This window comes from Coregonus clupeaformis, unplaced genomic scaffold, assembly GCF_020615455.1.
Source record: "Coregonus clupeaformis isolate EN_2021a unplaced genomic scaffold, ASM2061545v1 scaf0232, whole genome shotgun sequence".
NCBI lineage: Eukaryota > Metazoa > Chordata > Actinopteri > Salmoniformes > Salmonidae > Coregonus > Coregonus clupeaformis.
In genome coordinates, this window is record NW_025533687.1 from 197,501 (window position 1) to 213,200 (window position 15,700).

The 15,700-nt window shown below is 45.6% G+C and overlaps 2 protein-coding genes across 7 annotated transcripts in view; both read right to left on the bottom strand.

Moving 5' to 3' along the window:
• Positions 1-5,170, bottom strand: part of LOC121572624 (disintegrin and metalloproteinase domain-containing protein 12-like) — a gene marked incomplete at its 3' end in the record, with an annotated part of 147,567 nt that extends 142,397 nt beyond the window's left edge. Inside the window, exon 1 of the mRNA XM_045214301.1 lies at positions 3,042-5,170. Within this exon, the coding sequence (XP_045070236.1) occupies positions 3,042-3,177 (136 nt within the window). The remainder of the gene's footprint in view (positions 1-3,041) is intronic.
• Positions 5,171-5,491: 321 nt separating this feature from the next.
• The window catches only part of LOC121572724 (mucin-2), a 50,142-nt gene continuing 39,933 nt past the window's right edge, over positions 5,492-15,700 (bottom strand). For 4 of the 6 annotated variants that reach the window (XM_045214297.1, XM_045214300.1, XM_045214299.1 and 1 more), the window contains one exon: positions 7,952-8,689. In XM_045214297.1, coding sequence (XP_045070232.1) covers positions 8,651-8,689 — 39 coding nt within the window. In that variant the 3' untranslated portion in view covers positions 7,952-8,650. Of the gene's footprint in view, positions 6,592-7,951; positions 8,690-15,700 lie in introns of those variants that run through there. The other 2 variants (XM_045214298.1, XM_045214295.1) reach the window with 2 other exon arrangements.

Genomic DNA, 15,700 nt, shown 5'->3' on the forward strand with positions numbered 1-15,700 from the left:
GTTTCTCACAACCTTGAATTCCTGGCTGACAGAGTTTCTCACAACCTTGAATTCCTGTCTGACAGAGTTTCTCACAACTTGAATTCCTGGCTGACAGAAATTCTCACAACCTTGAATTCCTGGCTGACAGAGTTTTTCACAACCTTGAATTCCTGGCTGACAGAGTTTCTCACAACCTTGAATTCCTGGCTGACAGAGTTTCTCACAACCTTGAATTCCTGGCTGACAGAGTTTCTTACAACCTTGAATTCCTGGCTGACAGAGTTTCTCACAACCTTTAATTCCTGGCTGACAGAGTTTCTCACAACTTGAATTCCTGGCTGACAGAAATTCTCACAACCTTGAATTCCTGGCTGACAGAGTTTCTCACAACCTTGAATTCCTGGCTGACAGAGTTTCTCACAACCTTGAATTCCTGGCTGACAGGGTTTCTCACAACTTGAATTCCTGGCTGACAGAAATTCTCACAACCTTGAATTCCTGGCTGACAGAGTTTCTCATAACCTTTAATTCCTGGCTGACAGAGTTTCTCACAACCTTGCATTCCTGGCTGACAGAGTTTCTCACAACCTTGAATTCCTGGCTGACAGAGTTTCTCACAACCTTGAATTCCTGGCTGACAGAGTTTCTCACAACCTTGAATTCCTGGCTGACAGAGTTTCTCACAACTTGAATTCCTGGCTGACAGAGTTTCTCACAACCTTGAATTCCTGGCTGACAGAGTTTCTCACAACTTGAATTCCTGGCTGACAGAAATTCTCACAACCTTGAATTCCTGGCTGACAGAGTTTCTCACAACCTTGAATTCCTGGCTGACAGAGTTTCTCATCAGAGAAAAAAAGGAAAAAGAAGTAGTCTCTACACACACACACACACACACACACACACACACACACACACACACACACACACACACACACACACACCTCATAAAATAGTTCCTCCACTAATGATTTCCACTCATTTCCCTTTTATATGAGATGCTGAAGACAGACACCATGCTGGGTTCACAGTCAGCATTACTCCACTTCAGCCTGCATTCACACACACACACACACACACACACACACACACACACACACACACACACACACACACACACACACACACACACACACACACACACACACACACACACACACACACACACACACACACACACACACACACACACACACACACACCTACACACCAGTCTCCTCTCCTATGATTGTTTGTAAGCACCTGTTCACACCAGTTTACCCAGGGGGCATCTGTCCCCTAATCAGCCCTTAACAAGCGAGCTCCTTAACGACCCCTGACCAGGTATTTACTTCCTGTTGAACGCTGCTTTGTCCAGGTTCTCACAACACAATGGGCCTGATGATGTGGTTAATGATGAGTTCATCATGCCACAACAGGAAATATCTCTCCTCCTCCAACTTATTCTCTCTTCTCTCTCCTCTCCTCCTCCAACCTCTTCTCTCTCCTCTCCTCCTCCAACCTCTTCTCTCTCCTCTCCTCCTCCAACCTCTTCTCTCTCCTCTCCTCCTCCAACCTCTTCTCTCTCCTCTCCTCCTCCAACCTCTTCTCTCTCCTCTCCTCCTCCAACCTCTTCTCTCTTCCTCTCCTCCTCCATCTCTGTTTTTCCTTTCTCTAACACACTCACTCACTCTGTTCTGTTCTCCTGATGGTCTGTCTGTCTGACTGCTCTGTTCTGTTCTCCTGATGGTCTGTCTGTCTGACTGCTCTGTTCTGTTCTCCTGATGGTCTGTCTGTCTGTCTGCTCTGTTCTGTTCTCCTGATGGTCTGTCTGTCTGACTGCTCTGTTCTGTTCTCCTGATGGTCTGTCTGTCTGACTGCTCTGTTCTGTTCTCCTGATGGTCTGTCTGTCTGATTGCTCTGTTCTGTTCTCCTGATGGTCTGTCTGTCTGACTGCTCTGTTCTGTTCTCCTGATGGTCTGTCTGTCTGTCTGTCTGCTCTGTTCTGTTCTCCTGATAAGAAAGACCTCACAGACATGAAAGCTTTCCCCAAACACACACACACATACACACACACACATACACGCACAAACACACACACACACACACACACACACACAGGCACAAACACATGCACAGACACACACACATACACACACACTCCCCACTGTGATATCAATGTAAGCATTTTCTCAGATAGTGCTCTCCTGTAGTCTAAGGAGGATCCACCTCTGGTTAAATGTAATAGAGGGGGATGCTGATACACACACACACACACACACACACACACACACACACACACACACACACACACATACATACATACACACATACATACACACACACACACACACACACACACACACACACACACACACACACACACACACACACACATACACACACACACACACACATACACACACACACACACACACACACGTAGTCACTGTAACATCTCAATAACACAGCGACTCTAAACCATCTGAAGGTGGGATGGATGTGCTATGCTCTTGATCTTAGTTGTCTTTCTATTCAGAAGTATTCTTCTCCTAAAGTGGTCAGGGTTTTAAACTGGTTGCGAGAGCTTCATCTTAAACAAGGCTAAATATAATCATCATCACTGCAATCTCTCTGTCTACCTAATTCCTAAATGATTTACCATTCAGAATTGCATAAACCTTGCACCTTGCCCCAATAACACCGTACCCAGGTTATTTTCTGATCTAATATTATAGCAGCGTTGTACATCATATGAGTGCTATAACCAAGTGTTGATATGCCAGTGTATTGATTGCACTTATTTAAAGAATGACGCAGAAACCAAACATGCAAAAGACTGAACCAACTGGGCACAGACCTCAATTCAACCTCTATTCCACGTTGGTTCAACGTAATTTCTTTGAAATGACATGGAAACAACGTTGATTCAACCAGTGTGTGCCCAGGGGGGAATGTCAGATATAGTTCTCAGACAATGATTCATATTTCAAAATGTAGCGCCTGTTTTCTTTGCAAACCCAAGAAGAAATAATGCATTTGTCAAAAAAAATACATTTAATTCGGTCTCCAGTTCTTACCTTCAGTGGTCTTGTTGGAGGAGCGCACATCTTCACCGACGCATATTGTAATTGACAAGACAAGAAGTGCTATCAAAAACACTGTAAACTTCTGACTCCAGTGGGTCTGACTCCCGTAGGTCCGCCGGTAGGTCATGGTGCGGGTGCACGGCAGCGGATGAACGGGTCGAGAGGATCCAACTGGCTCACCACAGCACGACCATAATATAGCCTAGTTACAGTGGAACAGCTGATGTGTAACACCCAAATGACTTCATGAAATATGATCAAGTATGAGGAAAGAGAGACCGTTAGGAAATCCTTCTCAGTCCTCCCCCCACTCCACTCCACTCCTCTCCAACAACCTCCGACTCCCCTGTAACAGACTTTACATCCAATGATGTCAAAAGCGCATCATGAGCTTTGGAGAGAAGCCCGACAATTCGACCAGTAAACGTGCCATGAAGTAGAAATATATTAAAATAGGTGGTCGCGCATTCTCCTTCCAGCGACATCAGTTGGGTGTTCCTCTCCAAAGGAATTTACAGACTAGCAAAGTGTTGTCTTTCGAGAACGAGACCATGTGCTTCTCCAGAAGCGCTCCTCACGGTCCTAAAGCCGTTTTTACGTTCACCGTCTTCAAAAGGCGCTGTCATGAGCGCTTCTCTGCGCTGCAGCAAGAGAGACCAGGAGAGAGATACAAAGAGAAAGAGGAGAGAGTACACATAAAGGACTTGAATAATATATGTCAGACACAACCTCTCCGAGCAGAGGTAATTATAGTACCATATTTTATTCAGCAGCCATAACAGATTTGAAAGCAGTTATGGTGGGTGTGTAAAAAAATTGCTTCAACAGACTGTTCTCATGAACCCAGCCATGGCTCCTTGAATGCTCAAAGTGAAAACAGCCCCTGCCCTATACTCATACACATGGTCTGATATTCTCTATAAATGCAATATGCCTACATTAATCTATTGTAAAATATACTAAAATAATATTAAATGTATTATTCAACATTACCTGACCAGCCTCCACAGGTGGCCAGTCCTGTGAAGTGGAGAAACATTATTGGAGCCTTCAGGATAGGACTACAATCCAGTTGCATTATATTGTCTTCATATGATATGCAAGGGAACATTATGGCCAACTGAAAAGGACACCCCCTGGTGTTACTTGGTGCTGACAGCATCTCAGAGGGGAGGAGACCCCCTGGTATTACATGGTGCTGACAGCATCTCAGAGGAAGAGGACACCCCCTGGTGTTACCTGGTGCTGACAGCATCTCAGAGGGGAGGAGACCCCCTGGTATTACATGGTGCTGACAGCATCTCAGAGGAAGAGGACACCCCCTGGTATTACATGGTCCTGACAGCATCTCAGAGGAAGAGGAGAGGACACCCCCTGGTATTACATGGTGCTGACAGCATCTCAGAGGAAGAGGACACCCCCTGGTATTACATGGTGCTGACAGCATCTCAGAGGAAGAGGAAGAGGAAACCCCCTGGTATTACATGGTGCTGACAGCATCTCAGAGGAAGAGGAGAGGACACCCCCTGGTATTACATGGTCCTGACAGCATCTCAGAGGAAGAGGAGAGGACACCCCCTGGTATTACATGGTGCTGACAGCATCTCAGAGGAAGAGGAGAGGACACCCCCTGGTATTACATGGTTCTGACAGCATCTCAGAGGAAGAGGACACCCCCTGGTATTACATGGTGCTGACAGCATCTCAGAGGAAGAGGAAGAGGAAACCCCCTGGTATTACATGGTGCTGACAGCATCTCAGAGGAAGAGGAGAGGACACCCCCTGGTATTACATGGTCCTGACAGCATCTCAGAGGAAGAGGAGAGGACACCCCCTGGTATTACATGGTGCTGACAGCATCTCAGAGGAAGAGGAGAGGACACCCCCTGGTATTACATGGTTCTGACAGCATCTCAGAGGAAGAGGACACCCCCTGGTATTACATGGTGCTGACAGCATCTCAGAGGAAGAGGAAGAGGAAACCCCCTGGTATTACATGGTGCTGACAGCATCTCAGAGGAAGAGGAAGAGGACACCCCCTGGTATTACATGGTGCTGACAGCATCTCAGAGGAAGAGGAGATCCTCTGACAGCATCTCAGTACATGATTGAAACGCTGATCTTTGGAATCTTCTGAATCTAAGAACATAGTGAATGGATGATATAAGAGAGGGAGGGGGTAGAAGAAGAGGGGGATGGAATAATACAGGAATGTGAGTGTTGAGCAGGAATAACTTGTATAGGAAGAACTTGTATAGGAAGAACTTGTATAGGAAGAACTTGTATAGGAAGAACTTGTATAGGAATAATTTGTAGCATATGACACGGTGCTATCTAGACTGGACTGGAAAGGTAGCTGGCTACAAAACGTTCAACAACAATTGAAACAAAATGCTGTAATCCTTTACTGCTGCAGATATATCATGAAGTGGCATAACAAATCAAATCAAATCAACGTTTATTGGTCGCGTGCACAGATCTGCAGCCGGAACCACAACCCGGTCTCCCACTCTATTACACACAGTACATTACTATAATGCATTTGATTAATTAACCCTACGTCACTGCACTCCTAGCAAATTAGCAAATGTGCTTTTAATTAAACATTAGTAACTAACTAGTGATCCTGTTCTATTTCACCATGTCTACTGATGTTCATTCAGAGGCCCTGTTTGTGTCTGTGTGGGAGCGCAGCGCTATAAAATCAAAACGTTTGCATAAAAACACAGACTACTGTTCTGAGAAAAAACACTGTAGAAAATTAATTATATCCCCAAAAAATATTATCTGGGACAAAGATAAGAAAACATCACACAGAGATATTATTTCTTACAACAACAACAACAACAACAACAACAACAAGGTCTAAACGTGCTCTAAAATGTGTTTGGCCTAGAAGGCAGAACAGAAAGCTATTCAGATTTGTGGAGAAGCAGCTGAACATGTATGATTATATTATCAAAACACAGGCTGGGTCCCAAATGGCACCCTATTCCCTACGTAGTGCACTACTATCGACCAGCACCCTGCGGCTAGGCAAAGACATGTGGCTGTGAGAAGACATCACACGGCTAGCGTGGTCATTTATGGGGCTGGTGTAATATAAACAGGTTGAGAGGAGTATGATGTATATATTTAACCTTTAAATGGAACAGTTATTAGTCACCCACCCACACACACAACAAGACATGCATGTAGATACACAAGTAGACGGTAAGTCTCCGGATCAGTCTCCAGATCAGTCTCCAGATCAGTCTCCGGATCAGTCTCCGGATCAGTCTCAGATCAGTCTCCGGATCAGTCTCCGGATCAGATAAGTCTCCAGATCAGTCTCCAGATCAGTCTCCGGATCAGTCTCCAGATCAGTCTCCGGATCAGTCTCCAGATCAGTCTCCGGATCAGTCTCCAGATCAGTCTCCAGATCAGTCTCCGGATCAGTCTCCAGATCAGTCTCCAGATCAGTCTCCAGATCATGTTCTGATGGAAACTCTGAATGATGGCAGGGTCCTCTTGTCTCTGTCACGGACCCTCAGTTGCTTATCTGTTGCATATAAATGAACAGTTTCTGATGGAAACTAACTCTTTGTGTCTTTTACTATATATGTTTTAAGTCTTTGTCTGTTTATTGGATCGGATAGAGAGAGGAAAGATAGAGGAGAGATAGAGGAGAGATAGAGTATAGAGAGAGGAGAGATAGAGGATAGATAGAAGATAGAGAGAGGAAAGATAGAGGAGAGATAGAGGATAGAGAGAGGACAGATAGAGGAGAGATAGAGGATAGATAGAAGATAGAGAGAGGAAAGATAGAGGAGAGATAGAGGATAGAGAGAGGACAGATAGAGGAGAGATAGAGGATAGAGAGAGGAAAGATAGAGGAGAGATAGAGGATAGAGAGAGGACAGATAGAGGAGAGATAGAGGATAGAGAGAGGAAAGATAGAGGAGAGATAGAGGATAGAGAGAGGAAAGATAGAGGAAAGATAGAGGAGAGAGAGAGGACAGATAGAGGAGAGATAGAGGATAGAGAGAGGAAAGATAGAGGAAAGATAGAGGAGAGAGAGAGGAAAGATAGAGGAAAGATAGAGAGAGTTGCTGAAATAGCAGCGGGATCTAGTCCAACCCATGATGGAGTGGTACCACGCTAGACCACTAGACCACACTAGACCACCCTAGACCACTAGACCACCCTAGACCGCTAGACCACCCTAGACCGCTAGACCACCCTAGACCACTAGACCACCCTAGACCGCTAGACCACCCTAGACCACTAGACCACACTAGACCACCCTAGACTGCCAGACCACCCTAGACCACTAGACCACCCTAGACCGCTAGACCACCCTAGACCGCTAGACCACCCTAGACCGCTAGACCACCCTAGACCACAGAAGCCACCCTAGACCACTAGACCGCTAGACCACCCTAGACCGCTAGACCACCCTAGACCACAGAAACCACCCTAGACCACTAGACCACCCTAGACCGCTAGCCCACCCTAGAACACAGAAACCACCCTAGACCGCTAGACCACCCTAGACCGCTAGACCACCCTAGACCGCTAGACCACCCTAGACCACACTAGACCACAGAAACCACATCTAATTGTGAACCATCACTGGTTTATATCACCAGACACCACCTCAATAGAGAGAGGATCTCTTATACAGACCACATGAGATTCTGTGAAAGGAACTGAAGAGGATTTCAAGGATTCCTTGTGACAGCAAAGTGACAGCAGGGTCTTGTTCAGTTCGTTGAAATTGTCCAATAAGAAAAGCTCATTTTTCTTTTCCATTGCACAGCATTTTCAAGCTGCTACGGTGTTGCCCTAATGAACGCAACCCAAACACAACCCAAACAAAACCCAAACACAACCCAAACGCAACCCAAACGCAACCCAAACACAACCCAAACGCAACCCAAACACGACCCAAACACGACCCAAACACGACCCAAACACGACCCAAACACGAGGAAACGGGGGAAACGGTATCTGAAGGAGACCAAGAGAAGTGCTGACTCAGCATAAACAAGCAGGGTGGAGAGCAGACAGAAGAACAGCGTTCAGTGGCGCTAACGATCCAGTTCTCTATGGACGGCTCAGGGCAGTTGAATACAGTACATAGACCATGTGCATATATTCCATAGAAGAACAGCGTTCATGCAGTGTAATCTCACAACTAAACTGGCATTCTGCACGTTTTTGCAGACGAGCAGACTGACATTCAATGGAGCTTTCAGTAGTTCGATATGAATGGCTTGGAGCGATAAAACACATAGCCAGTATGTTTTTGTAAATCAAACAGGTTTTGATCATAACAACAGTAATGCAAACTTGAAATATATTAAAAGTTAGAAGAATATTATGACATAATTACATACATCATTTTGTTTCATTTCTAATGAAAGCCCTTTTCACAATTTTTTTTAAAAAAAAGTTTATAATTGTAAAAAATATATGTTGTTTGATTATAATGTGTAATAATACTGTCATTGGGATAATCACAAGTCCATCTTGATGGTTACTGGGTCTCTCAAAGTAAGGCAGTAAGCCGGAAAGAGGGGATCACGTACGGTCGGACCATCCATCCTTAGCTTCACTCAGTGGCTGCCTCTTTGAAGGGTTTGTTCTAACAGTTTCTGAAAAGAGGAAAGAGAGAGCACACATCACACATTGAGAATCTGTTACTGTGGGCTATGCTCTAGATCAGGGTCATATTCCCCTGTAAAACCCCATCAGCTGCCTGTTTTTGGTACCATATTCAAGTTGTCTACTTCCAGTACCAGGATCTATTGAAGCAGAGGAGGCTGAGGCTATGGCCTGGTTCTCTGGTTCCCTGTGTTATCTCAGTCTGCAGCAGAGTAGCGTGGGTGGAGGTGGATGAGACTGGGTATGCTATGTGTCTGTCTGTCTGTCTGTCTGTCTGTCTGTCTGTCTGTCTGTCTGTCTGTCTGTCTGTCTGTCTGTCTGTCTGTCTGTGGGCCCTGTCTGTCTGTCTGTCTGTCTGTGGGCCCTGTCTGTCTGTCTGTCTGTCTGTCTGTCTACCAGCCATCAGCTGAACGATGGCTCTGCACTGTGACTGTGTACCTGTCTCTCTCTCTCTCTCTCTCTCTCTCTCTGTATCCCTCTCTCTCTCTCTCTCTGTATCCCTCTCTCTCTCTCTCTCTCTCTCTCTCTCTCTCTCTCTCTCTCTCTCTCTCTCTCTCTCTCTCTCTCTCTCTCTCTCTCTCTCTCTCTCTCTCTCTCTCTCTCTCTCTCTCTCTCTCTCTCTCTCTCTCTCTCTCTCTCTCTCTCTCTCTCTCTCTCTCTCTCTCTCTCTCTCTCTCTCTCTCTCTCTCTCTCTCTCTCTCTCTCTCTCTCTCTCTCTCTCTCTCTCTCTCAGTGAAGGCCCTTTTGTTTGCCTGTGAACACTGGGCTTATACACAGAGAAAGCACAATGAGTCTGTTCATAGACACCCATAACCAGACAGAGAGGGAGAGGAGAGAGCAGGAGCCCCAATGCCACTGCACCCAGAGAGATTGCATTTTCTAAAGGGAAATATGAATAACCATGCATAACAGCCTAATGAACAGCAACAACAGCAACAAAACACAGAGATGGAAGATTTAACACTTTAGTGGGTCTTTGTAAAGAGCTTCCAAAACAAGCTAAAGGTTGCTCCTCTCACTCTTACCTGTAGACAACAGTAAAGCCTGTACAACAATGTGCTTGAGACTTTCAGCTTCAGACTCATTGGACTTGTGACTTTGATGTCAGCATTGACATGTGTGTTCAAGAAATAATCATGGCACATGTATTTGATTTCCTAGTCCTGTGGAAAAGGAGTGATTCAAATGGAAATATATGTCAACAGAGCCCCCTAGTGACTGCAGCAGGCAGCATGTGACTTTGTGCTCAACTGGGGACAAGCAGTGTTTTCAGTTGGAAAACATGGAAGGACACAAGACTGAGGGACAAGCAATGGTGGTCATTTTGTTCAGTTGAAATATCTGCATCTCTACTCCTACAATCACCAATTACATGAATAAGTCAGCTGACAAAATGAACTCTATAGTCTGTTTACTAGACAGGGAAGAATCGATGTAAACCTGAGCATTAATCACCTTCCCAGGCCTAATCCTGACTAGTTCTATGTTTCCCAGGCCTAATCCTGACTAGTTATATGTTTCCCAGGCCTAATCCTAACTAGTTATATGTTTCCCAGGCCTAATCCTGACTAGTTATATGTTTCCCAGGCCTAATCCTAACTAGTTATATGTTTCCCAGGCCTAATCCTAACTAGTTCTATGTTTCCCAGGCCTAATCCTAACTAGTTCTATGTTTCCCAGGCCTAATCCTAACTAGTTATATGTTTCCCAGGCCTAATCCTAACTAGTTATATGTTTCACAGGCCTAATCCTAACTAGTTATATGTTTCCCAGGCCTAATCCTAACTAGTTCTATGTTTCCCAGGCCTAATCCTAACTAGTTATATGTTTCCCAGGCCTAATCCTAACTAGTTATATGTTTCCCAGGCCTAATCCTAACTAGTTATATGTTTCACAGGCCTAATCCTAACTAGTTCTATGTTTCCCAGGCCTAATCCTAACTAGTTATATGTTTCCCAGGCCTAATCCTAACTAGTTATATGTTTCCCAGGCCTAATCCTAACTAGTTATATGTTTCCCAGGCCTAATCCTAACTAGTTATATGTTTCCCAGGCCTAATCCTAACTAGTTCTATGTTTCCCAGGCCTAATCCTAACTAGTTCTATGTTTCCCAGGCCTAATCCTAACTAGTTCTATGTTTCCCAGGCCTAATCCTAACTAGTTCTATGTTTCCCAGGTCTAATCCTAACTAGTTCTATGTTTCCCAGGTCTAATCCTAACTAGTTATTTGTTTCCCAGGCCTAATCCTAACTCGTTCTATGTTTCCCAGGCCTAATCCTAACTAGTTATATGTTTCCCAGGCCTAATCCTAACTATTACTTTTACCAGAACAAATCTTTAAAAAAAGACTCATCTAATTTTATCCTCCTCTTTCCCATGCTTATAGTTTTTGTTTTAATCACAGTGAGCTTGAACCCAAAAAGGAATTGCAGAAATTTCAATCAACCTAAGCATCGCTCCCGGCAACGCAAGTCCATTCACTTCTAACATTAATTTAGCTGTAGAGGGCGATATCTTTGTTATAGCTTTAGACCTTTACTGTAAGACATGAATGGAAACGCTGTGGCCTTTCAGAAGGTAATTGAGCTTGTAGGACACGGGTGTAGCTGCTGTTCTATACTTGTTCATTGTATTTATGGGTCATACACTCATTAATGGGCTGTTAATGCAGTTCAGCGACAACACACATACTATTTAGTGCTCAGATTTCTGTGGCAGTTCTGTTTAAAGAATTACTAGCATATAACTATTATCACTGCTAAATAACTATAATCAGTACCATATAACTATAATCACTACTATATCACTATAATCACTACTATATAACTATAATCACTAGTATATCACTATAATCACTACTATATAACTATAATCACTACTATATAACTATAATCACTACTATATAACTATAATCACTACTATATAACTATAATCACTAGTATATAATTATAATCACTAGTATATAATTATAATCACTAGTATATCATTGTATTCATTAGTATATCACTATAATCACTACTATATAATTATAATCACTACTATATAACTATAATCACTACTATATAACTATAATCACTGCTATATAACTATAATCACTACTATATAATCACTAATAAATAACTATAATCACTAGTATATAATCACTAGTATATCATTAAAATCACTACTATATAACTATAATCACTACTATATAATTATAATCACTACTATATAATTATAATCACTACTATATAATTATAATCACTAGTATATCACTGTATTCATTAGTATATCACTATAATCACTACTATATAATTATAATCACTACTATATAACTATAATCACTACTATATAATTATAATCACTACTATATAACTATAATCACTACTATATAATTATAATCACTACTATATAACTATAATCACTACTATATAATTATAATCACTACTATATAATTATAATCACCAGTATATCACTGTATTCATGTCACGGTTTCGGCCGAGGCTGCCTCTCCTCCTTGTTCGGGCAGGCTTCGGCGCTCGTCGTCTCCGGAATTCTAGCTGCCACCGATAGATGTTTCATGTTCGTTTGCTTTTGTCTGGTTGTGTCACACCTGTTTCTGTTTTACGTAATTAGTGTCCTATAAGTTTCTCGTTGTGTTTGTCATGTGTTGTGTATGATTGTTTTTCGTCAGTGTTGTGTTTGCTCGGTTGAGCATAGTTTCTCCACTGCGCTGGAGCACAGTTGCACTTGTTCGTGCACCACTTCGTTTGTCGCACCTGTTTGTGCGCATTTGCCTTTTCGCCTTGTGCGTAGTTTAGCTGTTTGGGCTTAGTTGTCCTGTTGCCTGTGTTGGGCCAGAAATAGAGCATTTGGAACTTACAGTCGGCGTCCTGCATTTGATTTCCTACACTACACCTACACACGCCCTGACAATTCATTAGTATATCACTATAATCACTAGCATATAACTATAATCACTACTATATAACTATAATCACTAGTATATCACTATAATCACTAGCATATAACTATAATCACTAGATTATCACTGTAATCACTACTATATAACTATAACCACTAGTATATCTGTCACGGTTTACTAAGCCAGAACCCAGAAGCAGACCAGGACAAGGTAAGTTGAAACGAAGGTGAGTGTTTATTACAAATTCAAGAGTGATGCTGAATAATCCAGGGAACAGAGCGGGCGGCGTTGATTAGTTGTTGGGGGTGCAGTGGTTGATCCAATCATGGCTCGGCAGCCGCCGACCACCAGGCAGAGGTTGGATGAAGGTTCCGGGAGAATGATGTTAATGGCTAACGATCCGGCAGGGAATGGATGTTAGGCCAGAGCCTAAGAAGGGTGATGATCAGGACCAGGTGTGCAGATTGCTGATGGGATGCAGGTGCGGAAATCAAGAGAGCTCCCGCCTAGCAACGTTGCCCGGCAACCAGGCAGGGAGCGTTCCAGAACCCTCGGGAAACTGGAGATCACGAGCAGAAAAACTAGTACACAGACCGGACCCGACTCAGACTGCCGGGATCGTTACAGTACCCCCCCTCCGACGAACGCCACCGGGCGGACTCCCCGGAGCGCCAGGATGGAGGCGGTAGAAGTCACGAATGAGGTCAGCATCTAGGATCTGTCGCCGCGGAATCCAACTCCTCTCTTCAGGACCATACCCCTCCCAGTCCACGAGATACTGGAAACCCCGGCCCCGCCGTCTGGAATCCATGATGCGTCGCACCGTGTAGGCAGGACCACCTCCGATCATCCGAGGAGGAGGAGGAGGAGGCGGAGGAGGCAACAGAGGACTGAGGAAAACAGGCTTGAGGCAGGAGACATGAAAGGTGGGATGGACTCTGAGCGTCCTCGGGAGTTTGAGTCGAACTGCCACCGGATTGATCACCTTCTCCACCACAAACGGACCAATGAACTTCGGTAACAACTTCCTAGACTCAGTCCGTAAAGGAAGATCCCGTGTGGCCAACCAGACCCTATCTCCGATGGTATAGGTGGGAGCGGGGATCCGGCGACGATTCGCCTGGAGCTGATACCGGTCCGAAACTCTAAGGAGTGCCTTTCTGGCCCGATGCCAGGTCCGGTGGCAACGACGAATATGGGCCTGAACAGAAGGCACTGAGAGCTCCTTCTCCTGAGAAGGGAACAAGGGAGGTTGGTAGCCATACAGGCACTGGAAGGGAGACATCCCAGTGGCAGATGTAGGGAGAGTATTGTGGGCATACTCAACCCAAGGCAACTGAGAGACCCAGGAGGTGGGGTTGGAAGAGGCCAGGCAGCGTAGCGTGGATTCCATCTTCTGGTTGGCTCTCTCCGCCTGACCATTAGATTGGGGGTGAAAACCAGATGTGAGACTGACTGTAGCTCCAATGGCCAAACAGAAGGACTTCCAGACAGCAGAGGTAAACTGAGGGCCACGGTCGGAAACGATATCACTGGGCAAACCGTGGACCCTGAAAACCTCCCTAACCAGGATCTCGGACGTCTCCGAGGCAGAGGGAAGCTTGGCAATTGGCACAAAGTGGGCGAACTTGCTGAATCTGTCCACGATAGTCAGAACGACCGTGTTCCCCTCAGAAGCGGGCAACCCAGTGACAAAGTCCAGGGCCAGATGCGACCATGGTCGCCGGGGAATAGGAAGGGGGTGAAGTAGTCCAGAGCTGGGCCGATTGGTACTCTTATTCTGCGCACACACTGGACAGGCAGCAACATAACCCCGAGTATCCTCGGCCATGGCAGGCCACCAAAAAGCGTCTGCGAAGAAACGCCATCGTCCGAGCCACGCCAGGGTGACAAGCCATCTTGCTGGCGTGGGACCATTTGAGGACCGCAGGACGAACCGACTCAGGCACAAACAACCGACCGGGTGGACCGTTACCGGGACCGGGCTGCGTCCGAAGGGCCGCCATCACCTCCTCCTCAATCTTCCACCTAACAGCTCCCACGACGCAGTTCCGGGGGAGAATTGTCTCGGTCTTGGACCCACTCTCCTCCGTCTTGGAGAACATCCGAGACAAGGCGTCCGCCTTGCCGTTCTTAGATCCAGGTCGGAACGTCAGGGAAAAATTGAATCGTCCGAAAAACAACGACCACCTGGCCTGACGGGAGTTGAGACGTCTAGCCGATTGCACGTAAGCAAGATTCTTGTGGTCAGTCCAGACAATAAACGGTTGCTCCGCCCCCTCCAACCAGTGGCGCCACTCCTCCAAGGCAAGTTTCACCGCGAGAAGCTCCCGGTTACCCACATCGTAATTCCTCTCCGCAGGCGAAAGGCGACGAGAGTAGTAGGCGCAGGGATGGAGTTTACTGTCCGTGGAGCATCGCTGCGACAGGATGGCGCCAACTCCCACATCAGACGCGTCCACTTCAACGCACGAACTGACGGGCCGTGTCCGGTTGAGAGAGAATCGGTGCGTTGGTGAATCGCCTCTTCAAATCCAGAAACGCTCGATCCGCCTCCGGATTCCACTTGAAGCTCCTGATACTGGAAGTCAAGGCAGTTAACGGAGCGGCCACACGGCTGTAATCCCGGATGAATCTGCGGTAGAAATTCGCAAACCCCAAAAATCTCTGGAGCTGCAATCTCGTACCGGGCTGGGCCCATTCCAGAACCGCTCTAACCTTCTCCTGGTCCATCCTAATCTCTCCCCTGGAGATGATGTACCCGAGAAAGGATGTCGTGTGGGCGTGAAACTCGCACTTCTCGGCCTTCACGAACAGGCGATTCTCCAACAATCGCTGCAGAACCTGCCGGACATGCTGGACGTGGTCGGAAGGTTCCTTCGAGAAGATCAGAATGTCATCCAGGTAAACAAACACAAAGAGACCGATCATATCTCTCAGGACGTCGTTCACCATACTCTGGAATACCGCTGGAGCATTGGTCAGTCCAAACGGCATCACCTGATACTCGAAGTGACCCATCGGTGTATTGAAACCCGTCAACCACTCGTCTCCCTCTCTGATCCGGACCATGTGATACGCATTGCGTAGGTCTAGC